This window comes from Tauraco erythrolophus, chromosome 15 (genome assembly GCF_009769465.1).
Source record: "Tauraco erythrolophus isolate bTauEry1 chromosome 15, bTauEry1.pri, whole genome shotgun sequence".
In the NCBI taxonomy this organism is placed as follows: domain Eukaryota; kingdom Metazoa; phylum Chordata; class Aves; order Musophagiformes; family Musophagidae; genus Tauraco; species Tauraco erythrolophus.
In genome coordinates, this window is record NC_141479.1 from 16,215,462 (window position 1) to 16,243,222 (window position 27,761).

General features: G+C 37.1%; 1 protein-coding gene across 2 annotated transcripts in view; it reads left to right on the forward strand.

Moving 5' to 3' along the window:
- WWOX (WW domain containing oxidoreductase) overlaps positions 1-27,761 on the forward strand; it is a 528,024-nt gene that overhangs the window by 125,041 nt on the left and 375,222 nt on the right. For both annotated transcript variants that reach the window (XM_086620786.1, XM_086620787.1), the window contains exons 7-8: positions 2,942-3,127; positions 6,754-7,018. In XM_086620786.1, coding sequence (XP_086476912.1) covers positions 2,942-3,127; positions 6,754-7,018 — 451 coding nt within the window. The remainder of the gene's footprint in view (positions 1-2,941; positions 3,128-6,753; positions 7,019-27,761) is intronic.

The following is a 27,761-nucleotide window of genomic DNA, read 5'->3' on the forward strand; positions in this document are numbered from 1 at the left end:
CATCTTTATCGTGTAATTAGTATTAATGAAGGATACTACAATTTGGATAAGTGGAATACAGTTTTGTTTCATATGTGAGTCCTTTCAGTCTTACTGTGGTCTGTTAATTCGTACTACATATGACAATTATCAAATAGAATTATCTTTTTAGAAAGTGCCATATTTGCTTCTGCAGGGAATGGCGATGGTATTTTTTGTATTACTGCTGTACTCATGTGCTTCAGTTCTTATACCAAAAAATGCATCTATGGTGAAGAAACTTGTTCCTTTTTCCCCAGCAGATTTACAAATTTGTAAATTAATTCTTACTAGATCTTTTCAGAAACTTTTAGAAGAGGTGATGAATCATTCAAAGTTTCCACACATGCACTCTCAATCTTCATGAGGCTTTGTTTTCCTCTTGGCAGATGCATCTCGAACAGACAAAATGAACTCAGGTTTAAAACATTTTGACAAAAGATGCCTCAAAAGGTTGCGTACCTTTTTAAAAATATGATCACGCATATCTTAGTAAATAAACTGCTTGTGCTGCGTTGAGTGAGGGTCCAAAGGTGAAAACAAGGAAAGACCTTTTTTTCGCAGGTTGGTTTGAACAGAGAGAACTTTGCCTTTAAAAGGACAGCCCGTCTTTACCTTCAGTGTCTTTTGTGAGTGTAGTATACATGTGAAGATATTAAGTGTATAAGTATCACTGACCAAAAGGCAAATCAGAAATTCAGCACTTTGGAAAATGAACTTCCCAAAGTACACAGATGGTTCATGCTGCATCTGAAGCTTTTTGTGAAAATCTTAAAGTTTGCACAGGTACAGATATTAGATTGTTAACTTCTTATTAAAGCAGTTTACACTGGTAACTTCCCAGAGGACTTGAAGTTGAAATGTATTTTAGTAAGGAAATGCAGCCTACTGCTTATGATTATGCAGCTCTTTCAGTATTCAGCTAAGGTGCGTTTGATTCTCCCAGAAATACTTTTTTGAAAACTGAGCTATCAAAATCTGGGTTTTTCAAACATGCCTGAAAGATTCTAATTACTTAGATTTATTTGACAACCTGGGGCTTCGTGTTTCACATGCTTTTCCAGAATTCCTTTTGCAGATGCTCAGAGTTGATGTGTCCTTCAACCACGTAGGAAAATTATCTGACTCAGTCTCCTGTCATCTTTTGTGTGTAGGGCTGTGAGGAAGTACTCGAAAAGAACAGAGGCGAAGTAGCTATTTTTCCTAGTTGTGCTTCATTTATTATCTTCAGAATTAGAGTTTTTATTGGGTAGTTGGTTTTGAATGGTGAAATTTGGCCAATAGCAGTAAAAGGCTGAACAGGCTAAACAAACAAACGTGATAGATCTGAATATTGTGGTGGTAGGACCTCACAGGTATTAGTGCGTGGTTAGCGCAAGAATGAAAGGTATTTGTCTGACAGTCATTATTTTGTGAGACCTTTCCTGTTTAATTATATCAGGGCCAGGGATGCCAGATACAGACTGTCAAGTCTGAGGTTTTCAGCTCAGATACACTTGCTGAGGTCTGCTGCGTCAGACTCTGACTCAAGGACAAGAATACATGATTGGTGCCAAGGTTTCCTTAGAGATGGTACAACCTAGCAAATGTAGATCCATCTGAGGTTTGAGAACCAGAGAATTGCTGTGTTTCGTAAGGATTTGAAAAAAGACAAAAAAGAACAGGAAGGGTGTTTGTCCTTGATGTTGCTGTGGAGGTTGGGGAGGCTGCAGGGTGTGCAGCATCCTGAGGTTACAGTGGAGACGTCGAGGAATTTGAAGTTTTCTGGACCTGATTTTTGAATGAGAGAGGTATGTGACAGTCTAGGTTCTTTTCTAGCTTAGTTTGGTAGAATTTTGCCCTTTGCAAAGCAAATTAGGAACGCTTTATTTCAAGTTCCTTCATCGTGGCGTTTCTATTTAAACTGGGTTAGCTGAGCTCCGTGAGGAAGGATTCTCTCTCAAGGATCTCGTATGTATTGTGTGCAGTTTTTCTGGCAAAGATTACAGCTTCTGGAGGATGTTTTTTTTTTCCAGCTTAATCTTTATCAATTTGTATGTTTTTAACAGCATACTTCACAAGCTGCAGAAGTGTAAAACGTGGGCATACGCCTTGTTGCGTTGTGGCTTTATTTCTTAATCACTTTCCCCCTACCAGTTGTGCAGACATCATGGATAGATGTGTACCCCATGTAAGAAAGTGATAGGAGTTGCTTCTCCCCTAGGAAAAATTTCTTTTCTAAATGCTCCAGGAGGAGACTGTTTCCTGACTAGCAATTGGGAGAACAGTGGTAGTTGAGGTATTTGTGGTGACCCGCCCATGCATGTCAGCCATCCATCCACTGAACCCTACATACGGAGTTTGCTAGGGTGGTCTTGCTCTGGTAGACGACTCGAGATGACATGTTGTGGTGGGCTAATTTATTAAAGTAGATTTGGATAGTGAGAAACAAGAATGAAAGCAAAACCTTCTTCTCCCTCATCCGCTGCCCTTCTCCAGGCTCAACTTCACTCCTTCATCCCAACTTCTCTACCTCCCACAACCCTGAGCGGGGCAGGAGGATGGGGAGTCGTCAGTACATAGCAGCTCCTCTCTGCTACTCCTTCCTCCTCGCGCTGTTCCTCTGCGGCAGCACTGGCTCCTCTCCACAGGCTGCAGCCCTTCCAGATACACCTGCTCCAGCGGGGGCTCTCCGTGGGCCGGGAAACCCCTGCTCCCCCTCCTTCTCCTCCTCCCACTGTGCTGTTCACGCTGCCATTTTCCACTTTCTTCCCCTCACTTATCTCTGGGGTGCAGCGTTTTGCCCTTTTCAAACAGGCTTTGCCAGAGGTGCCACCGGCATTGCGGAGGGGCTCAGCCTGCGCACACAACAACGTAATTGCATGTATTTTGTGGAGATTTTTTGTACCTGATTCGATTTTATTCAACACTTCTGGTTCTTCAGGCCTCTTCACATCCTGATCTGCAACGCCGCCGTGTTTGGCGTTCCCTGGTGCCTGACGGAGGACGGCCTGGAGTCCACCTTCCAGGTGAACCACTTGGGACATTTCTATCTCATCCAGCTTCTGGAAGACGTTCTATGCCGGTCGTCTCCTGCTAGGGTCGTAGTGGTGTCCTCCGAATCCCACAGGTTGGTGAGCGTTACCTTTGATTTAGCCGAAATCTGCAGTCTGTAGAGCATAAAATGTCAGAACTGCAAAAGTTTTTGAAAAGGAGAAGCCCTGCTCTAAAGCGCTTGCGTTTAAATAATCTTTTTAAAAATAGAAGCATTGCTAATGCCTGTGGATGTTACTGGATTTGGCTCTGTTGCTGGATAAAGTGTGTTCTTGTTTTATAACGGTATGTAGGTATTTTTTGATCATTCTTTGTATGAATGCAGATTTTCACCGGGTTTCAGACCGCTCATTGATTTTGCGAGGAGATGGAATAATAATTGATTAAATCTGAACGGCATGACCTATATTGATTTGTCATTCAACAACTTCAACATCTTACCAAGAAGGATGTGCAGTTATTTTAGTAGGAGAAACAATGCAATTAAAAACTGCTAGATGAAATCCAATTGTTTTATAATGAGAAATTAGGGAATTCAATGCAGACATTAGCTATATAATTGTAAAATGGGAAATAGTGTAGTTAATACATATTAGAAATCTGACCATGCCTCTTTTGGTGAATTTTTTAATTAAAATGTTAGATGCTCGTCTTTTCTACTGCCAGGAGAAGTACAGTTGGCAAAAAAGATGTTGATGAGGTTTGCCTTATTTCAGACGTGCTTGTGGTGTTGGTGTTAATAACTGGGATTTGATTTAAATAAAGTTCCTTGTGCAAAGTGCGTGCCCCAATTCTGGATTTTAGTGGGCACAAACTACTTACTACCTTCTGATTTAGTTCAGGGACTGCAGGATTAGACCTATAATGTCCAGCTTTAAACATTACTGTTGATTTCTATGTCACTTTTGATGGTGTGTAGCTCTAGCAAACCAAATGGAAGAATGTGTGAGTGCTTTTTTTTTTTTTTCCCTGCCTTCATATTTCTGAAATGTTTTAGTGACCTAGAATGAAGCTTATTTTTTTAATCATGTTTCCATAAAATGTAACCCCAGGGACCTGGTAGAGAGAGACCAGCCAAGGGTCAGGCTGAAACCTTTATCACTTCCAAACACAGGGGCTTATGGTATAAATGACACACTGCAGCTAGATTTACTTTTACCATTTTAAATTTATGATGGCTGAAATGAAAGGAAGCAATAGAAAATGCCAGTAATAATCCTCCCTGGTGTTAAAAGACATGAAATGTCTAGTAATTAGGTGGTAACAAAATCTGGACATCCTTATCTTTGCAAATCACACCAGGTTTGTGAAAGCAAGTAGCGGAGTCCTGTTAGGAGTGAGGGAGGCTACTGCGGGGCAGGCAAGATAGCTCTAGAAATAAATCTGCCAACTCCAATCACTTGCCAGATGTGGAGGGCACAACGGGATACGTATAAATGAGCTGTTATTTAATGGGAGATTATGTTGAATTGTCAGCTGCTTGTTCCCCTTTGTAAGTTTATATCTCCGATAGTATTTTAAATGACATCTTTGTTTTTCCCTGTATTAAGTGCTATGTGTATCTAGAGCTCACATCTCTGGACATCTTTATCTGGGTTTTTGAAAACATTTTTTAAAGTACTCATGACCAACTCAGTAAAATCAGCCAAGGTTTATAGAAGCCCATAAAAAAAATAAGTAACATTCTGTGTTTGAGTAAAATAATAAACAGAACTAGTAATTTTCTCTTTTTCTAAGGGGTCCAATTCATGTACTATGGTGTATCTTAACACTTAAACTGATGATTGTTAATAACTGTGCTTTCCCTCCCAGTCTGTTTAATGGCAAGAAGTTGATGTAAGGAGTTAGTTTAGACATTAGGTATTACTGGGTAGTAGTACTTTCTGACCTACTTGAGAACTCTGAGCCTTAAACTATGTTGTAAAACAAAAGTGTTGGTATCTAATTACTTCCATAAACCTTGGCTGGATCTTTTCGCTGGAGTCAAGACCCCCTGTTAGGGGAAAAATAAAGTCCCATGTTTGCAGAAAATATTACACTAGACTGCTCCAAGGCAAAATATTTATTTGCCTCTCTGGTTCTTCATTCATTTTTAGTTACTTCTTTGGATTCAGCACAAATGAATTCTGTTTAAATTAAGCTTTTGGGTACTTTAAGCACATCATATTAAAATCAGAATAATAAGTAGGTTGACTTTCCTTCTGTCGTTATTTCAGTGTTGTTAATTTGATTGTACAGTCCTTATCCTACTGAATTCAATGAGATTGCCAACATAAGTAGGATTGACTCACATAAGCACACTTGCAGTACTGGACCCAAAATATGCCACCGGGTTTCCATTACACAGTATACACAGAGTATTTTATTTATAGATTATTTTTGGTGTCATAAATGATTGCTTGAGGAATGAATATAGGAAATTCCTCCCAGAATAGTCCTGTTAATTTCAGAAATGTTTTTTATCTAACCAAAAATTATGAAAGAGAAATTTTGTTGTTGAAATTGAAGGGCTAATTCTGCAAGATACAGAACATCCTGGATTCCTCTTGAGTTCAAATACTGTAGTTGCTTTTCTCTGTGTGTATTATAATTCTGCTCACAGAATGAATGTAGAAATTCCAGCTGATCTCTTCATTTCTGGGCATGAAATGCAAAATTAGTAAAGATATTTTAAAACATTTTTCTAGTGTGTACTATAATTATGTTTATCCTTGTTCTCCCCAGCTGATTCTGAAGACTGAGTATGAAAAAGAGCTTGCTAATTCCTTTTTATTTTCAGTGGCTCTTCTGCATGAAACATAGATCTGTAACGAAATGTAGTATTATTTTCCAATATTAAGATATACCACTAAATTGATAATCAAATTGTAAGAACTGGGGGGGGAAATGCTATATGGAAACTTCCTTTTCTTCATCTAAATGTCTTTAGAACATTCAGTACTTTGTTATTAAAAAAAAAAAAAGAAAGAAACAAACAGCTGGTGTTTAATGACTCTGTCAGACCCAATTAAAAAACATCAACTAGTTACTTTGATTTGTGTTCAGCCATGCCATGGGTATACTTAAAAACATTATACTCTGCCAGAACTCATTTTGGCTTTGTTTACATTTATCTTTTAAACATATAAGACTATTGATGGCAAGTTACCAAGGTTATAACCCCTTTATATTCATCAATTTTTAATCTAAAAAAGAGTCTAAGAGGCAGTGAGACTCATCCATAGTTACTTGAACACTTAAATGAAAGTGTGCGGTATGTGAACACTGGATGGAATAATCAGGGGAAGAAGGGGAAATGAAAAGATGCTGGTTTTCTCTGCTTCTAATGCAGAGTTATTTTATCCTACATTATTTCCTCCCAGTTAATTGTGTTTTTGTGGATCTATGGCAAAATCTTTTGTTTTGGTTTAAAATAAAATGATTCTTAAGTTATATATGATGCCTTTAAATCATTAAAGCCTTTTAAAACTTGTTTTGATTTATCATTTGCTTCTTCTAATTATTCTGTAATTTTACTGCCATATTATATGGGACTATTCCTTGGGTCTCAGGCAATTTCCAGTAGATGCTTTCAGCTGCTAAATAAGCTGTTGTTTTATGTTGGTTCTGGCCAATTTCTACTCTGTTGTCTACATTTTATGTTGTTCTTAATGAGAGTGAAATTAACTCTGGGGTATCTAAGGCATATTTACTGTTTTTCAGATTCACCGAAATTAAAGACTCCTCTGGAAAACTTGACTTCAGCCTGCTTTCTTCACCTAAGAAGGAGTATTGGGCTATGTTGGCCTACAATCGTTCCAAGCTTTGCAATATTCTGTTCTCCAATGAGCTGAACCGACGCCTTTCTCCCCACGGGGTGACATCTAATTCAGTCCATCCTGGAAATATGATTTACTCCTCCATTCACCGTAACTGGTGGGTGTATACTCTGCTGTTTACCTTGGCTCGTCCTTTCACCAAGTCCATGGTAAGTGAATGAATTACAGCATTTTACCCACCTTCGTTTTTCAAATCAGGAGAGTAAAGTTATAAAAATCCAGATGTATGTATATGGTTTGACCTATTGCCTTTTAGAACTATGATGCTGATTTTAATGACAGACATTGTGCCAAGATAGTGAGCACTCTGGAAGAGGATTCTTCAACCATTTTAGATTAACTTTGTCAGTCTTCACTAGAGGTACCTTGTGAGATGGAGTGTTTGTTAGATGTTCCTTGTTTGAATATATGATTTTCACTGTGTTTAAGGTAGTTGTACATCTTAGGTGTGGGATAGTTTAGAGTTATTTCTGTGATCAGTATACGTAAAAAATCAGAAAAATTGCTTTGTTTTTTCAGTGGAATATGCTTGACTGCGTTTTTTTATGTAAACAGATGCCCTAGTTAGAAAAGATACTACAGACATTATTAATGGCTGAGGGAAAGTGCTTTCAGTGGTAAAAGCACCTTCATTCATATTTAAAAAAAAAAAAAGACAACCAACAATTTTCTTGATTCTTATAAAGCGCTGAAGGCAATAGGTGTTTTCCCTTTGTCTCCATTGGACTTTGGACTGGGACCATGACATGATGAAAGGCTGTGCAGTTCTTTCATAGGCAACGTTATGAGGCTTTATTATGTAAGAATTTTCAGTGTCTACAGTGCTTGGAGGGGTTGCTCTTACCCCTTGAATCTCTGACCCAGGTTATTTATAAGGTGTCCAAAGTCTTTTTTAGGTGGAGGATGATTTTTACTTCATTGAGAACTTGCTTCCTTTAACCTTATTGGCTGTTTCTCATCCCTTATTCACTGGCAAAGAAGGGTGTTCCCGAAATGGGAGCAGGGAGAGGGAATCTCCCTTGAATGTTTGCAGCTACAAATCAGAGAAATGAAAATGAACTCATCTAGCCATGGCGATTTGTTCAAACTCAGACCAGTCAGAAGACTTCACAACTGATGAGTGGTTGTGATGTAATGTAACTTACTGTCTCCTTGAGCTGGTGATACAGACCAAATTAACTGGTTTTATTTGAAAAAGGGCAGAGAAGAAATTGTTGAGGCAGAGGGTTCCATCCTTAAGTAGCTTAATCTCCCCCATAACCTGTAGTAGCTGAGCAAATCAGTGGTGGAACTTGTATGTATAGCTGCAGAAAAAGATTTGCTGGTACGTTTCATTATCATTGAGATAATGAAATTAATCTTAATTTATAATGGGTTAATGAAAGTGGAAAACACATCTTACAGTGTTTAAAACTCTGCTTACATGTCCAAAAATGAACAATACTGGTTTTTCAGTAAGACCTGTGGAGCAAAACCACACTCTGATGTGGTGCACTGACAATGTGTCAATCAGGAGAATCTTCTTACCTTTAACCTCTGCCTGCAGTTTGCAGCCTGTACATGGAAAACCTATTTATGACCATGAGATTGGTAAGTGAGCATTCTGGCACCTTGGGACAAGTAATAATATCTTTCAACAGCATGTTTTTTGACCAGGACCCTTAAAACCATGTCTCTGCTGTGCTAGGGATAGTTTATAAAACCAATTCTTGAAGTTCTCCTGAGAATGGATAAGTGAATATTATCAATGTCCTGTGAAAAGGATCCAGTCTGTGGAACTTTTATGAATTGTTGGCTTTATTTGCTCTGACATATTTTCACAAAGGAATCTTTTGTCTTTGTTGCTTAGATAATCTCATGCCGTAAGGAACAAAATAAAACACCGAAGTTCATTTTGAATTCTCTAAAACAATTGATATATTTTTTTATAGTATCGATTTATTTATATGTGGTGCATAAAAGAGAATACAAAGTATAGTGCAAAAAAATATCTGCACTGAATAATAGTGCACTCTAGTCGCTGCTCAATCACTTTGGCAAGCCCTTCGGTGTTTGTAGGCATTGCAGGGAGGTTATTTCAGTGTTACGATGGAGGATCTGGGTTGAGAGTATGCATCAGTTTTATAACTTGTATTCTGACATGAATTGTTAAGTTGCCCTGAACCTTATCAATGTTTTGATTGCAAGTAAAACTAGACAAGTGCCCCTTCCGGGTGTGCAAACAAGCCAAGCTGAAATTCTCAACATCAGTGTAAGAGTTTTTCTGTTGTAAGATCTGTAGGGAGCAAATGATCTGCTGCTTCTCCTTTTTTAGGGATTGTGCTGTCACCAACCTGGAATAGACTTTGTTGAGGATATTTTTGTGGGCTTCCTCACAGGATTTCTGTGGCAGCTCACCCCAAAGTTTAGATGAGTGTTTTGGCCAGAATACCGGGCATATATCGTAGAGCTTAAAGCTGCAGTCCCAAGGTTGTGAACAGTACGTTCCCGTGTTTTGAAGGATGTCTGCATTGCACAATGCAGCATGATGCAGCAGCATTTAAAGTAGTTGCAACTGGGCTGGGTCCGTAACTGGAGTGGAGAGATCCGTGTCAAGGTTGTGTGGAGAGAGGTAAGGTTTATCAGTTCGGGCAAGGTGCCGTGCAGATATGCCTGTACCAGTTTTGATCTCCGAGGCAGTAGCTTTAACTGCTGCAGCACTGTGGTACGTGAAGAGCCTAGTCCTTCTGGAGCCAGTTTAAAGCTCTTTGCTATGTTCTGAACTGTAGAGACTCCTGGAGTCTGTATAGATAGATACATGCACATATGTGCATCCATCCATCCATCTATCTATCTATCTATCTATCTATCTATCTATCTATCTATCTATCTATCTATCTATCTATCTATCTCTGCACACACACACACACAGATGGACTGCATCTGCACATACCTGATTCAAACTGAGGCCTTTTCATATTATTGTAGTAAAAGCTGTTAATAAAAAATAATTACATCTTTCATTTGTATTTCACAAAGAGAGACTTACTAGATGTTCTGAGAGTGGTGGATAGCTCAGAGTAACACTTATAATTTCGGCTCTTTTGGAAACTTTGAAGCTAGATGCAGGAGAAAATTAGAAAATACATTTGTTTCCCTACTGTTTTTTCCGGAATAGTATAATTCTTGTGTTCTGTCCTGGCTGCAAGTTGCTACGGAGATATTAGTCTTCATGTCTTTGACTTCGTTGTTATAATTTTCTGTGGTACTTATAAAATTATTGATTTAAAGTTTACTTTCTAGAAATCATAACACTTTAGTAATTATTGTGTTTTGTTTCCAACAATGAAGAAATATAGATTGTGTATCTGAAATATATTTTATTAATGTAGCTGTTCAGTTCTTGAATGTTGAACAGCTCCACTTTGGTTGATGAGGATGTAGTATATTCTTCAGAACAGCATGTTATGCATACTGTGAATTGCTGTTTTGGGGAGAGGTCATGCAGCCTCTAGCACGTGGCACGTGGCACATTCAGCTTGACAGAGTTTAGCTTAGGAAACACTACTGGTAGCTCTTCAGTTTTAGCTGATTCCCTGAAGCACTGAGGATCAGTACTCAAATACAACACTTATTACCTGTTTGCTGTTACTTGCTGTGACCACAGTGACTTAATTTCAGTAATTAAGACACTTTATGAAGTTAGGCTGTTTTAGGTTTCTGCTTAAAGAACAGGTTTGCAGGTGGCTTAGAATCTGGTTTTCCTAAAAGAACAAATATGATTAGGTAGAATTTGTCTGTCTTTCAAGTGTGAGGCTTTTAGAGGCATAATTTTAGTTGCTTCTGTAAATGCTCATACCTTACTGCAAGAAGAAATGCAACTTCACATTTTCCAAACCTGTTTTATGAGCTACTGTAGCATAATAATTATGGTATGTTTGTGCTGCTTATAGCGAACTCTTCTGTTGAATCACAGAGAGTTGTCTGGTCAGCTTTTGAAACATAATACAGTATTTAAATCACGGATGGTTATAGGTACACAGGAAGTACTTTTGTTAAGTAGAGCACTGGAAACTGAAAGACTATTCCTTTTTTCCCACCCACCTCTTTTCAGGTTCTAAAATCTACAAGGGTTTGCTGGACAGAAATGGAGAAGTAGTATTTTTTTTTTGTAGAAAGCAATAGTTGCAAATAAATTACCATTTTATTATTGTAGTAACTGTAGCTCCAGTAATGTTCAAAGGGCCTCTCTTTTACTTACCGCTACATAGTTACTCAGTAAATTGGAAAAGCTTATACTATAATTAAATGTAAATTGAAACAAGTGGCCACTGTAAATAACAGATTGGAAGAGAAACTCTGACAGTAACTGCGTAGGCCGTGCATATGCTTAGCTGGTTTGATCTAAGACTTTAGGGTTTGACTTCCTTGGGCCTTTTGTCAAACTTTTTTGTCTTTCTACCTCTCTCTTCCATGCTTTTTCACTATCTTTTACTCCTTCTGTCTCTTTCTCTCTCTCCTTTTCTCTCCTTGAAAGCTGACTCAAGAACAGTTTGACTAAGTGGTTTCTTTTGTTTTAAATTAAGACTAGTCATTGAGAACTCATCTGATTTGTTACTATTTACATACAAGATTAAAATTAAATACATTTATTGTAAGTTTCAAGCTTACATTGGATATGTTATCTCGTGTTACCCCCAGGTGATTTTGTGAGTGTACAATGGCACATAAAATTAGAAGCAGAGTGCCATTATCACACACTTGTGATAGTCTTACATAGAACCAAATATTTTTGTTGGCAGGCAACAGAGCAGAAAGAATATCATGTGTTAGAGTAGCAAGAGCTTAACAGATGTTTCAGTGAACTGAATTTTCAAATCCTTTTACATTAAGAAATGGCTGGGGTTTGTAGAAGTTCTGAGAATATTGGGTTACATTTCCTGTTGCAGTGCAAAGCCAGCCATTGTGCTAGAGTTTTAGCAGATGTGTTACCCCCTTGTAATAGCTGGGAATAAAACATTGGTTCCATTGCTGAGATATAAATTGCAACTAGAAGAGCTCAACCTGTCACCTTTCAACAGCCAGTTAGCTGCAGTAAGACCATTCTGCCCTTAATTTTTCACTGTGTAAGAGACTGATACTTGAACAGCTCTTTGATTTCTCCCTCCTTCCCCAAAGATAGTAGCTTTTCAGGATTGGATTTTGTATTTGAAGTATTTACTATTGAGAATTATAAGGAATATTTTTAAGGCCCTCAAAGTCTTCTGCATGTCTTAGTTTTACGTAAACCAATGAATTCTTGTCATTCTGCTATTGTTCCAGGAGTGCTTTAGGCGGTTGGCATATATTGTGATGCTCAGCTGGGCAGGAGGAAACCCCTGTGCCTACAACTGCTTCACTGGTTTCCCTTTTGCCATAAGTTGGAAGTGTCTAAATTTAAATTTTGTGTGATGATTTGCGCTCACGCTTAACGTCAACTCAGAAATGCTGTTCTGGCAAGAAATGATTCTGCATCTGTTGGAGTGACTTGCTTCTACCTAATGATCACATTCGTTTGCTTTTGATAGAAGCCCGAAAGAGGCCCTGCAGTCTCATCATCTCCTCTCTTTCTCCCCTGTTATTTGCTAAAGAATCTGGAATAACCCTTAGAGCTGGGAGTAGTATTCCCTCCTTAAGTAAACATTTTTTTGCCGTCCAAAGCTCTGTGTGGGCTATGTTGAGTTGATGTTGGCTTCCATTACAAAATTCACAGTTCAGGCCAAATTCTGCCCTCAGCTGTGCACGTTCAACTCCAAGAGCAGTCAAGGGCAGCGTGGGTATGTGCATATTTCAGAGTAGAATTTGACCTCTGTTTCATCCTCAAGATGTTCCTGAAAATGCTCTGGGGTTTCTTGAAAAGCAACAGGCAGTTCTTTTTCAAAAGAGTGTCACAGTTTAGATTTGATCAAAATGGCAGTTTCTTTTCTGAAATTGAGTTTTCAGCAGGAGGTGAAAGAGGAAGGGAGAATGAAAGGAGACTAACTATCTACTGGATATTAGCAGTTGTTGTAGAGAGTGTATAAATCACATGCAATTCTCCTGTTTTACAGATTAATGCCTAAAATGTAAATAGTAAAGCGATGCTAAGCAACTGCTCTGTTTTAACACACAGATTTGTGGACTGTACCTCTAGTAACATGGAAGGACAGTTATTTTGTTGAACGCTGATTGCGTATGCCTGCTTATAGAACACTTTTATTTAAAATTGACTGAATTGAGTAAAAGGAAAGAAGACATATGTGGAAGAATATTTTGATTGGTTGTAATAGGATGGTAAAGAAATACCTTCAAAGTAGTTGTTAATCATTTTGGAAGGATGGTGCAAAAATTCTTGTATGCACTTAGAATTTCTGTGTTCTATCTCATAATAAAATGTAATATAAGCTAGTTTATTCTCAAACTTATATTTAACTGATACATATTTTAACTTCCTGCTAAAATTAATGTAGCATGAAATAGGAGGGCAAATTAAATCCCACTCCCATAACCTACACCACAGGAATGGAAGAAGTCTTTATGAAAACCTATCCATGTGCCAGACAGAACAGCTCGGGGTCCCAGGGTGCAGAGCGGTGCTTGGGGGGAGCAACAGCCATGGAATTTGCTGTCTCCAGCACACCCCCATAGCTGTTTGTGGAGCAGATCTGTTGAGTCTTATAGTTTTGTGGAGGAGGTAAGGAATTTCTTCCTCTTCCCCTAGATCCTTGCAGAATTTGAGAATGCCCTGCCAAGTATGTAGGCTGCAAGGCAGGGAAACATTTGGTCCATAATGTTTTATATTACATGTAATTAAATTAGAATTTGAAATTGAAATTCCCTACTTTTCAGCCTGAAAAAGCTTTCTTGGATTAGAAAGCATTATATGCACCTTGTGGAATGTCTGCATACAGGTCTGAGTTGCCTACAAATGCCAGTCTTTTGTGCAACCTCGCATCCAACCTTGTCTGCTAACTTATTGTCTCCTGCCTGAAATGTGAAAAAATTGGCCTCATAGGTAGTTAACGGCATAGAACAGAATATCTCTTTTTGCATCTTGGAGAAAGTCAGTCTTGCATTCAGTTACTTTCATTTCTTGATTCAGATTGTTACACTGTCTAGAAACAGAACTTATTATTGAATAATGGCAGGGTATTGGATGAAAGGTTTTAAAAGTAAATCCTTTCTATATTTGCACTCTGGTATGATACATATCAGACTTTCCTTCATTGTACTTTTTTTCCTGTGTTCCTTTGCAATCCTCTAAAGAAGATTTCGAGTTTCTGTTTCTTCCTTATTTTTGTTCCTTCTCTTTTCCTCACCATCACTTGCAGAGCTAAACTGCAGCTGAAGTGCCATGGTGTCTCTGAGGTGTTACGCAGCATTGATCTGCTCAGAATGTGTTTGAGAAACCATAAGGAAGGAAATTTCTGTTGTATGATGAGTGTTGAGGTGCTCAGGTGACAGGCAAGATGTTGCAGTCTGACAGAAACAGCTGAACAGGACATTTAGCCTCTTTTTTTTTGTCCCTTTACCTTTGTTTTTTTTATGTCATTACTATACTCACTATTAGGAATTTGCCTCATTTTTGTGGTAGTGTTCTTGAGATCTTTCTCAAGCCAAAACATCATCATTTGTTTTATTTGCTGCAAAAATTGATTATCTACTGTAATAACTGAAAACAAGTAAGGTATCGATTTTCCATGGGCAAAAGATGACTAAAATTTAGAACTGTGAGTTTGAAGAGTAAAAAAAAGATTTTTTTCAGGTGCTTAGGTAGTGGCATTCAGTATTTTCAAAATGCCTGAAATTCTGAGGTTCTGAGGGTTTTTTTTTTCTTTCTATGTTTACATTTATTTTGCATATTGCTGTACAGGTATTCTTTTTTTTTTTTTCAATGTCAAGTATTACAAAGAGATGTGGAAGTAGGATGAAAAGTTTAAGTTTGTGGGGAAAGAAGGGATTCTCCTTAGTATTTTCACAGTGCTCTGTGAAAAATTATTTTCATGTTTTTATTCTGTTTGTCAGGGAAGAAAATAGCTAATAGCAGCACTAGATAATAATCTGGATTTATATGTGCAACCTTTTGGCCTCCCTTCCTTCTCCTGACTGATTAGAAAGATGCACTTCTCTCTCAAAAGTGGGCGTATGCTACTTTGCCACATAGATATAATGTTAAAACTCCAGTTATGGGCAAATTTATGATGCTTCTTGTTTTGTGGCCACACACACACACGATTTATTGGGTAGTTTATGTAAATCTAATATTTTTTTGACAAGCATTGCTAAGAAAATAGCAAAGCATTTATCATACAGCTTTGTTAAAAATAATAGATTGGGAAAGAGAATGAAAGGGAAAATACACAGTGAGGAACTTTTCTGAATATATTACATACTTGAGTTGTATAAACCAAGAAGTAAATGTGCATGTTCATATCCTTTTTCTATCTTTAGCTATCAATAGTAACTTTTGCTGGGAATAATCTAGGTTAAAATTCAGTGATTTCCTGTACAAACAGGCAAATGAACCTAAATGTCTTGAAGATCTTTTTTAAAAGTGAAGCACATTGCTTCTTTTTTCCATGCATTTATTTGGTGCTAATGCAAACATGTGGCTGTTAACTTAGGAAAATGGCAGCTATGGTCTGAAATAGTTTTATGATACGTGCCCACCTAGGTCTTCTTAATGTATCTCCAAACTAAGGTAGTAATTCTTACCTTTGCTACTGGCCTTGCTTTGCCCACTCTTACACAGTCGTCAAATTATCGTAGTATGTTGTTATCTTGATAATTTTAAGAGGTTCCGATAAACAAAAGAGCTTTTCGTAGAAATAATTCTGTACTTTTTGCCTAATAAGGGTCATCCTTGATGACTTTGTAGCCTAGCCAGCAGTAAAAATTGCTGGCTGAAATGACTGTGCATTGCTGCAGACCAAATGCAGGTGTGCCCCAACGTCCTCCATTGCCTTTTGCTTCGTTGCAGAGCGCTCTGGGTGCTCCTCGCTGCACCCCAGGGCCCTCCAGTTACAGTTCCTGCAGGTGGGGTGACTCACTGCTTGTGACCCCACAGTGTCTCATTTGTGTGCCTGAGCAAGGTCACTTAGACAGTTTGGTGTAAATAACACAGTAGGATCTAGTCCTCCTTACTTAGCAGCTAGCACATAAATCACAGGATTATTAATTTTCTTTAATAACAAAGAGTAATAGAGATAACGTTTTTATGAATGGGATAACTATAATCAAAAGCAGAGTCAATGCCCTGTAGTTCATTTATAACGATCTAATGATCCGTTACTGGCATTCTAGAAAGATAGTCTCAAACATTCACAGCAATAAAACTCGAGGTTTTAGCTAGCAGTGAGTTTCTAATAACTTTTTATTGAAAAGTAGTCCCAAAAACCTCTTTTTAATTAGTGATTTGTAACTTTTTGGACAGAGTTGTAGCTACTCTGCTGTACAGCTAGCACGTAAATTAAGCACAGCCAAATACAAATTATACCAGACACTTCAATTGAACCAGATATTTTCAGCTATTGAAATTATGGTGCTATGAGTGACATAAATTGCAAAAAAAACCCCAAATCCCATGTGTGTTAAGATGTAAAATGTAAAATCTGAGTTCAACTTCCAACTGTTACTGTCTGCCATATTTTAGAAGCTGTGAGAAGACCTTCATGATGGAGGGATGGGTGGATTATGAACAAAAGCCTGCAAGAAATAATAGTGCTTCATTAATATGCTTTTCACTTGGTCAATCATCTTCTCTTAAATCCAGTTTCTTACTGAGTTTAGGGTCCAAGAACTGAATCATTTTCGTCTATGATTTTTTAAGAAATGTAAATCTGCTGTTTATTTCTTAAATGAGAAAGAACCAAATTCAGACTCCTCCTGTATCACTAAAGTTTGAACTGAGGCCTTCTTGTCTATGTCGCTTGACGTGGCAATTAGGCAATAGTGCATCTTTTATTTCCTTGTGGTTCATTCTTCCTTGTCTTTTATAGGCACATACATACCTCTTCATACTAAGCCTTCTAGGTAGCTCTTTGGGAAATAGAACTGCTGATCCCCACATGTAAAGGTCAGCAAAAACAAGGGTTTTGGACAAAGTTTAGTTTATGTTTCTTTGACCTCTAGAAGTTAAAATCCTATGCCCAAATTTGAAAAGTAAATGGTAAAGATAATGAAATTACATAATTGAGCATTGTTAGCCTGTGTCATTTTGTGAGCATAACTCACAGAGCAATATAAATTTTGTGGATTCTAGAACATGGTTTATCTTTCCTTAATTTTTTTTGAAGTTGCTATTTATGAACAGACAGATGTTCAGGAAACCCCAAGCTTTTATTGGCCGTATTTAAAATAGATGAAATACTAAATTGTTTTTAAAAGAATGCAGTGCAGATCCTATTTTATGGAACCATCATTTAAATACTTTTTTTTTTTTAATTGGGGGCTGCAGTGCTTAGTTACATTAACGTCTTTCAAGAACTGCTTGGATATCTGAGATGCTCTATCATAACATGGTCTTTTCATTTCTCTATATCATCTTTGAAGAGGTGCCATACCACTTTAAACAGTTCACCAATCAGTTTCATATGATGGGTTCTCTTTAATCATTTACATTCAGAGAAAGTCAAATATTCCTTAGGAAGCCAAAGTAATCTAACAGAATGTATAGTGTTTGTGCAGCTGGATATCTTATTTATTTGAAGTTCTCAGAGAAGTCTCTTCTGACTTTACAAAAAAGATGGAAGAGTAAACAGTAAGAGTGTCCAAGTAATCTTAGCTGGAAAGTCCCTTATTTTAAAGCAAAGTCATTGAAAAAGTATATTTGCAATGTCCAAAAATAATATAGTACATCAAATGCAGAGTACTACATAATGTTTTTTCTGTATTCTCACTATTTTTACATATATATGTATGTGTATGTACCTATCTCTCTCTATATATAATATAAACGAAAAATATACTTGAGTTTTTAATATATTTGATATTCCTGGGTAGGTGAACACAATAAGAGTCTGTTTTCCTAAAAAAAATGATTCATCTGTTTGTTTTTTGCATGTGACATGTCATTCATCATCATGTTGGCATTCCCTGGACATGATAACTGCCTAACTGAATTAATATTCCTAAAAACTTCCTTCCAGGAAAGCTATTGAAAGTGTACATGTATGTATAGAGCATTCATGTTTATAGGCTTTGGGGAGGTGTCCCACTGTGATACTAATAGTGCTTCTAGTTCTTGTCAGTTCTTTATTCCAAAGTTTACTGTATATGTATTGGTATCTTTTTTTCTCCTGAGGAAAATGCGAGGGAACTGACTGGGTTGGGTTTGCTGGTTGTGGGGTGGTTTTTTTTGGTGTTACAGATGTGAGTGTGGTGATTTTCTTTTTTCTGAAGGGAAGACTCAAACTACAGGATGTTCCTTGGCCATCTTGGAGCATTGGCTAGATTCCCATGTGGAGGGAAATAGGTCTGTGGTTGATGAGACTGTCTTAGAGAGTGCGTTTAGTTTTTCCACTGGATATTCACTAGTGTTTTGTAGTTCAGTAGCTTCCATTGTATATTACTCTCTGAGAGTTATTGAAAAAGCTAGAGTTAGATGCTGTTCAAATCCTGAACTTCTTTCTACTGTAGTCCTATTTTTTTTTTCTGTTCCTGCACCTTCTTTCTAGGTAAGAGTGAGTGTGTTTCTAAAGAAAGGGAAGGAAGAGGGAAGATATGTTCCAGAAAAATTAATGAAACCAAAAAGTTGTCCTTAATATTATGTAGGTTTTATTGCCAGTGTGTGAAATGATGTGCCCTTCTACCTCTCCTCTTCCTTTTCTTAACCTACTGTCTTAGTCCTTAGTTCCGTGGTTTCTCACCTTTCTCAAAAAAGGAAGAAAGCACAAATGTAGGATTGTATGTTAAATACCTTGAAGGTAATGTCTTGAAGAGTTATTTTAAATGTTTGCCTGATTCAAGAATTAAATTTAAGACTAGAGGAGGAAGCTTTAGCAAGAAAGAACTTGCTTGAATCCCTGTGCTAATGGAAATATTAAAATGGTTCCATGTTTTGTTATGTGTTATATGGCCTGAGTTTGTATGATTTACTTGTGAGGAAGTGGCACAATGTACTCGTTCTCTCCAGGGGGGAGAGTGAGCATAATACTGAACTTATCGTGCTTAGCTTGGTGTAAAAATGCACAGCAAATGATGCAGTACTTATTAGATCAGAGGAGGATTTGTAATCAGAGAATTTCTGAATTTACTTAGCTTTTAAAGTTTCCTTTGAGACTGAGAATGCTTGAGTTGTTTGGATTTTCCAATCTCTTTATTTTGCTGTTTCTAGGAAGTTGTTAAAGTAGTAGCCTCAATCCTTTTTTAGCAAGGAAGATGACAGTAAATATAAACATCATAGTCAAATTTTATCCATTATTTTAGTGACAACATGTTTTTGCAGTTATTAAATATCACTATGGATATAGCACAGTCTTCTGTGCATGCCAAAAAAATCTGTGGAAGGTATTTGAGGAATTTTGTTAATTGCAAGAGCATCACACTGAAATGAGGTAAAGATAGCAATGTTGGATGATGCATCTTATATAAAAGTAAAGTAATTTTTGAGATATGTAGAGAATTGTTTGTCTTGAAAAACAAGATCTACTTGTCCCAAATATGCAGGATTGATTCGCTAGCGCTGTGGCTTTCCATCTCCTGTAGTAGTACTGTCTTAAAAGCTGACATTCACAAAAATGGAGTTCTCATACATGTCATGCTTCTGTGGGTGGTACTTTCAACTTTAATGCATTTAAGATGGATATCGCTATTAATTCAGAAGAATGTTAACCAGACATTGGAGTTGAAACTTACTGTGAGCTTATTTTTAATGTTTGATCACACGTTGCTACTTTCTTTTGTGTCTAATAGATGATTGTACATATACAAGTGGCTGGCGAGATGCCTCACTGATTATGAAAGTATTTATTCAAGTGTTGAGTACCAAACTATATGAAAGGAAGAGATGGAAAATCCTTGTGCTGAACTGGCACATTGTTGCTGGTTTCTGTTTGAATGCTATACCCACCATTATGCAAAATACATTGAAGAACATTTCAAGTTTGCGAGTTAGAGCATAAGAATACTTGGAAATACTAGGATTAAAATTTTCACTTAAATTCAACACTCTTGAATGTAGGTATTTTTCTTAGGGTTACCTTGTCTGTCACTGTAATCTATTAATGAATGTGATAAGGGTTTTTTCATTTTGCTAGAAAATTGGAAACGCTATTGCTTTCCACTGAACAGCATTACTATTAAAATGTTGTCCTGAAATGTCAAACTTACATTATGATGAATACTACCAGTACAAGAAAACTAATTTAGCACTTCAAATAAAACAACTGTCTTGGCAATTTTTTATGATAATGACTTTGTAACAGTGTCATTTAGAATCTGATTGTCTGCTCGTATTGAATAGTTCATCCTATCCCAAATAGTGCTGCTGATCTAACAGTGTTAATTAAGCAGCAGAGACACCATCTACAAAGGGATACTGGGGTGTCCTGATGCTCCCTGCCCTAGTGCTGGAGAAACTGCTTTCCACTGCAGAGTAGGCAGGGTCTTGGAATGGTTGGCCGTCTGAAAATTCCTTCCGTATTTCCTCTTGTGGTCTGGGCACGCATTCTGCTAGTAATCTGATGGCATAAATGTAAAAACTTGTCATTATTTTCTGTATATTTAATGACATTAAAGTAAACTTTGTCTGGGAAGCACATTTATTTTGTTTTCTGTCAAGATATTGTGAGTAAACTGGAAATGAGTTAAGTAGTTCTGCCAAGAAACAAGGTATTACCCTGAGCTGAATGGTCTTAGAGCTACGCTGATTCCATTTGCTGAACGAGTATGTATAAAGTGAGTTTCTCTCTCAGCTTTTGCATCAAAAGCAGTGGCTTTGTATTTGTGAAAAGAAATTATGGGTTGAGCTCTTCCATTCTTTTGATGAGAAATGTGTGTGAATTTCCAACTTTTAAAGGAATTATAGCAGAAGGTATCAACAAAGCTGGAAATTCCCCTTGTGATATAATATTTTTGTCTTCCATTGGCTTTATGTTTCTAAAGGAAATGTTTTCATATAAAATATTTTTTTTGTTGAAACAATATCTGGCTTTTTTGTGATGAGGTGAAATGCATCATTATTGCATTACATGTATGCTTATTCAATAGACAGTAATGTGGCATTTTAAATGGCCTTCAGCTAAGGCCAATTATGATCTTCAGAGTGCAATCCAGACCATTGCTTGTCTTGGAAAATCAAATACTGTGCGTGTATACTGAAGGCCTGCAAAGCTGAACGCACAGCTCAATGCTTTTTCTGTTGTTAGGAAGGGACAGCAGACTCATCAGAAAACTTTGTCACTGTCCACAGCGAAGATTCCTGTAAATGCAATCTAATTGCTAATCTATTCCTCTAAAATAATGTTTATAATTGTTAATGAAATGTGGCTGGGCCAAATTATGTGGTCATTCCTGTTCACTGTCATCAAAATAAAAACTTTAGCTCTTCTGCTTCCATTCCTTGTTCCCTTCTGCTGGCAGATACATCCATTAATTGATTATATTGTAGTGCTCAGAAGCTGGAAAGATAGGCTTGTCCAGACCTGACACAGAGACTTAGAGACCTGCAATGTAGTCAGTCTGTTTGCTTTAAACATTACATATACTGAAATATTTGTAGTCTGTTGTCCCTCTCTGTTTTGGGAGATTTTTGTGAATTCTTCCCAAGCCTATGTTTTAAGCCAATTTGAATGACTTCCTGACTGCATAAGTGTCAGCACTGAATGTCAAGAGTAAGCGAATGAAAGCTTGTTCCATATTCTTCATTTGTTGTCAGATGCTGTTGGTTTGTCATTTCCACAAAGTTTATTTGTTACAGTAAATGCTGTCAGTGTTAGAACCATGCTTTTTCAAACTTCTCTGAATCAATCGTTGAGGTGAGGTAAATGAATTACCAATTTTCTTTGTTATCCACCAAGATGAATTTACTTCTGAGACTTTCTAGTGACCTGGGTGTTTTTTATGTTGTAAAACAAGACTTGGTTGATAATTGCTGTATCAGAAGACAAGATATGGTTTTCCCACGGAGACAGTCTGTAAAGCTACTGCAGAATATTGGTATGTGAAGTGGTCTCTGGAACTGATTTGAACTCTTCCCTGATTCTCATGCTTTTGACCATGTTCCTATTACCTCTTCTATGAGTTCTGTCCAAGACTGTTTTTTTTGCTGTATCTTAACTGATGCCAACTGAAAATGGCAAAGTCAGTGTGCTTGCTTCCCGCTTTACCAGGTAATGATTGGCTAAAGGTTGATTTATCTCCTATATTATATTCGTTCAAGTACAAATAAAAAAATTGCCTAGCCCTTTTCTTGTTGTCTTTCAGAACATTAGATGAGATATTTTAATAGATATTTAAACTGAAACCTTTATGCAAAGCTGTAGATAATTTTCTCAGCCATGACATACCCAAAGACTACTCATGCTGTAGATGAACAAAATATGTGCTGTAGGTAATATTTTTGCCTTGTCAATCTAGACAGTGGTGGCAACAGATCATCCATACATAGGTGAATGTTTCCCTTTGAAAAATCTTACAGCTAGTACTGAGCATTGATGACTTTTCCCCTTTTGCCTGCATTTGTATTTTTTTTCTGTACCTTTTCAGGCCTTAGCCTTAGAGCAGAATTATGTTCTTCTTTCAGGAAGGCTTTAACTTTGATTCATTCGTTGTTGCAGTTTGTAGCCTCCAACAGACACTTGACTGGGAAAAATAATTGCTTGTAAAAAATTCCTTCTGCAGTCTCTATGAAGGGACTGTTACACTGACCTAATGTCATTTCCTGCACAGTACATGCCTTAACTTCCACATCAAGCGCTGTTTGAGCTAAAGAAAAACTGGCAGAGGAGCAATGAAGTTTAACTTAAAACTTCAAATTAGTATCTATAGCAAGTTGGATAATATTCCATTCCATGTGGTTTTGAAAAGGTAAAAATAAAATAAATAAAAAAGTTGAGAAATGTTTTACCATAGCCCCTTTAAATATATGTAAATATATGTTCTGGCCAAGATAATTAAAAAAATACATTGAGAAGTAGATCACCGAGTTTTCTACAAAAAGAGCAAAATTTGAAAATGGTTGCTTGTTATTGTTTTCAGATGACTATTTACGGTCAAGATCCAAATTCTCAGGCAACGTGTTCATAAATGCTCACACAAAAGGAAAGATATTCTGCTTGTGTTCACTGTTCAAAGTTAATATGTTCACAGTTTCTGTTTAGATAAAATAATACTTTTGTTTGAGATAATCAAATGTAATGGAATTAAGTGAAGAATTTTCTGTTTTTTCCTAGTTTTTAGATGGTGACCATTTTTCCTAAACATTTATATTGTTGGGATTTTCTTTTTCAATAGAAAAAAGTATGTTTTGAATGGTTGTAGAGAAAAAGGTTTTCTTTTTTCCTTCCTGTCTTTTTTTTCTTTCTTTTTTTATGTAAATAACTGGAGGAGTGATTCTCAAATGACTACAAATAAGTCCTTGGATTTCAGGCTACGTATAGGAATCTTCAGTCTCATGGGTGACCGTTTCCAAAATTTCCAAGTGTGGTCACAAGTAGATAGATGGAAGCTGTTTTCCAGTTTTCATTGCAGCGAATCTTAATGGGTGCCAATTAAATATGTTTACATATGTACTTACATTTCCCACCATAACGACATGTAGAACCTACAACATGACTTACACTGACAGATATTCACTGTTGTTTAATTCTTCCTTTTATCCACACATTTTGAATTATGAATTATATCAATCCTTAAATCTTTGTTTGTTTTAGAGAAGGTTATTTTTTTTTTCCTCTTGGCACACCATATATGCACTAGCAAGTGCTAGCAGTTTCAGCTGCATTTAAGGAAATATTGTTGTAAGGCTTTTATATGCTGTACTTCAATCAGCTACTGCCAGCAGTATCCCAATAGAAAGACCCTCAACAGACCATTTTCAGCATTTTGCTGCAATTAAACTCCTCTGGTTTTAGCCCTCAGGCAATTTAGTACCTTTTTACATATGCACATTATGAACTTTTGACCAGGGCCTGGTAGTCATATATTAGATAGCAGCTTTTGAAAGCAGACTTAACAAGTTCCTCAGAGTATTACAGTCGGAGTCAGTTGTGGAAAAGGTAATTTAACCAACTTGCAGTGAGGCCATTCAGAATCTTACTGATGATCCTAAATATGTCTTTTTTTTCCTTGTTTCCTCTGGAAGCTGGTAGCAAGAGCTCTCAAAGAATGTGATTGATCTTTTATTCAGTAGCTAACGAGGGCTGTGATTCTATTAGTGCTCTACAAGGCAAGGGAACAGTGATTTAATGAAGTGTCTAGTGAGCTGGTCATAGATTTATCCTGTTGTCTCTAATTTGCAGTGCCGTTGTGAGTGTAAAAGAAACTGCACTCACGCTGCCATTAGGCAGGTATTTCCTTAGTAAATTGTTGTAAGGTCAGGTGTAGTTATCTTAGAAAAGGCAATGCCTTACCTCCTCAGTGTCTCAAGATGACAGCCGCTGTGCCGAGCACTCACTGAAGCGGAAACATGAAGATCAGAGGTCCGTCTCCAAGTCCCCCTTAGCTGATGCAGGAGCAGATGAACTGCCAAGTAGGACTAATAGAGTCATAATTGGCGATTAGAACTGGAAAGGTGCAATAACATCTTAATACAAACTGGCGTATATTATAGTTAGTGTCAGTTGTTGTAAAGTTACATGGTAGCCTGAACTAGTTACACTTCCTTTTTCCGTTTTCAAAAAATGAGGCAATGCATCCTAATAGTAGCAGTACAACGAAAATACAAGAACATCAACACTTGAGTTGCTTTAAAGTGACATTAATGTCTTCAGTACATTTGCTTCGGCATGTAAGCTGTCAGTCTTACTCAGAAATGATTCAGTAAAATTTGCCATAGAACTATAGATAAAATAATCTCATAAATATGCTTTGGTTTTCACTTAATTAGCACTAAGTAGTGGATTTTATTTCTGTCTACTGAAGGCCACTGAATTTTTGTTCTGGTTGTCTTTGGTAACATGAGATGTTATTTCCATGATACTCAGGGTGTTGCAAATCTGTTTTGCAATGTTAGGTTTTCACAGACCTCTGAGTCCAAGTTAGCCAAAACCAACCATTGTCAGGAAGAAGTTATCTTTGTGTGCATTGCTTGATAATTTGAGAAGGAAGTTACGGTATACATTGTCAGGAAGTTCAGTATTGCCTATTTCAATCAAAGAGCAATATTGAAAAAAAAAAAAGGAAGCAGATCTTGTATGTGTGGTTCTTTCCTAGATTAGCATGGAACAGTAAACAAATGAACTGTCTTGAGATTTCTATGACATTTCCTGGTGGCAGCTGGATAATTCCCATGTTCAAAAGTCTTCAGAGCTGACAATTAGAGGGGAGACAATCAGAGAGGAGATTGTGGGAGCATTAGTCCAAATTTGTTTATGTGTAAGTCACAAGCCTAATTGGGATCTCCGCCTCATGTTCCAGGCTTTGTGCATGTAGGTAAAGAAAAGTTGCAAAGTGCATCAAATCTCTTTTAAGGGAAACTGCTAAAATCTCCTATGCAGCAGATGAAACTTGGGTCATGTCAAACAGCAATAGCAAGAAGACAATGTCGTGATAACGGTATCCTCATATAATTGCAGCACATGTGCTCAAATGGGTGATTTTGGTTTTGAAAAATAAAAATATTTTCAGTTGGGTGAGCCCTTGAACCTCTGTGAACTTGACACTTTGTGGGATGTCATCTGGGACCTCTGTTAAATATACAGACGCAATTAGTCTAGAAAAAGAGATATTGGGCTTTTAAATGAACAGAAAGAGGATTTAAAACAGTAAGCCAAACTTTCTAATTTCCTAATATTGACACTTCTGTCCCTCACAATCTTATTATTCTCTGCTGATCTACCATTTCATCAAAAAGTCTACAATGGAACTAAAAATCTAAGCCTTTTAGCCCATAGATCATTGCACTTGGTAAATGGCTTATTGTAGATTAGATAATGTGGTTCATAGCACATCCAAATCAATAAAAGGCTAGTCTGAACGTAGTAAAGTGCTCTCAGTCTGATTCTTTTTATTAAGTATATCTGCCATGAGCAAAGTGAAAATTTTAGTCTTTTTGCTTAACTTGATGTAAGAAAAAGACATTGCTTAAATTTCCACATGGTTGTTTTCTTTCTTAGAGAAGATCTGTCCCATAGAATTTAGTTTTATTTGAATCAAAAGGAAATATACTTTATGAAAAATAATAAAAATCTTATATCGGCAAAATTCAGAGCCCAATGGTTTGGCCTTCCCATTTATAGCCCACTGTAGAAATGAACGACTCAGATCTCACATTTGTCAGATATTCAATGCCTTCTCTGAAATAAATACTTCTAGACCTGTTCTTTATAAAAATAATCAGCAAAAATTGAGAACTTCAGAAACAAATGGAGGTGGAGAATGCTTCCATTGGGAAAATTGTGAAAGAAATGGTTTGGAGACAGAATGGATGATGAGATATCAAAAAAGCAGTGGCATTTTCATCTAGATGAGGAAAGGCTGAGGACTCACCTTTATCCTGCAACACTGTGTGTTCAAGTTAAAGGCCGATCTGTGAAATAATGGAAACTGAGGCAATAGTAGCACTGAATTTCTTATCAGGTTTCTAGGTTAACTGTGCAGAGCAGAGGAAGGGGAAGTTTGATTCTCTGACAGATATGGCTTTCATCTGTCCCTCACATCTGGAAAGGCATCTTTGGAAGCACGAGGGAAGAACAGTGCTGTGGTGGGGAAATGGCTGTCCGGTCACTGTGTCTGCTCAGCCCAGCTTTCACCATACTGTCCATATCATGTTTTATCTCGTTTTGAAATTCTCTGACACATATAAAGAGTGAGTTGGCAGGCTGCTACAGTGATCTGGGTCTGCAAGGGAGGATTTGGGTCTCCTTTCTGTCTTACCCTATGGATGATCCCATGTCCCAGGTGTGCAAATACCAGAACGATACACTTACTTATACCGAAGAAATTCAGCAGGCTTATATGTGCGTCAACAGGTATGGAGAGAGCTTTTACCCCTCCTAGCTGGGGTAGAAGTCGGTGGCGCAATGGGAACTAGGGGCTGCCTCTGCCTTTAGACTTTCTGCACGCTTTCATGTGTTGCAATTTTGTAATTTCCGTGGCCCGTGCTGCTGAGGAAAGGATAAACAGAAGTTAAGAAATGTTAAAATGCCAAGCTGCTGAACCTGGTCAAGAGCTTGTCACAATTCACAGCTTTGCTAAAAAGGGTTTTTAAAAGCTGTATTAAAAATCTAGCGAATAACTTGGAATTTCTTGCAAACAATAAAGTCAGATTAACTGTAATTGGCTGTAGAGAGATGCTCTTAACTTACCATTCTTTGACCATGTTATTGACCAGTATGTGTTCGCCCATGTTGTTAATAATTTATCCTTTGAAAAATCTATGTGCATTATAGTCTTTGATCTTCTCACAAATTTCAAAGCTGAAGATGCTATCTTCTTTTTCCTTTTACTTTTTTCTTTCTTTTTAAAGAAATTTTGAAAGAGAACAGAATGAAAAATAATTTGAAAACTTTTTTCTGTTTATTTCGGTGGGAGAACTTCCAGGTGACACCCATCCTTGGTAATGAGAAGTGTACATTAATACAGGAAGAATATATATGAATAAAAAAATCAAGGCAAGCTTACTGTACATTGCAGATGAAAAATATTTGAAAACGAGACTTAATGCAGCTAGTAGATTAAAACAGAAATTAAAGACTTTAGAGTAAGAAGAGATCAAAGGCTGTCTTCTCATTGTTC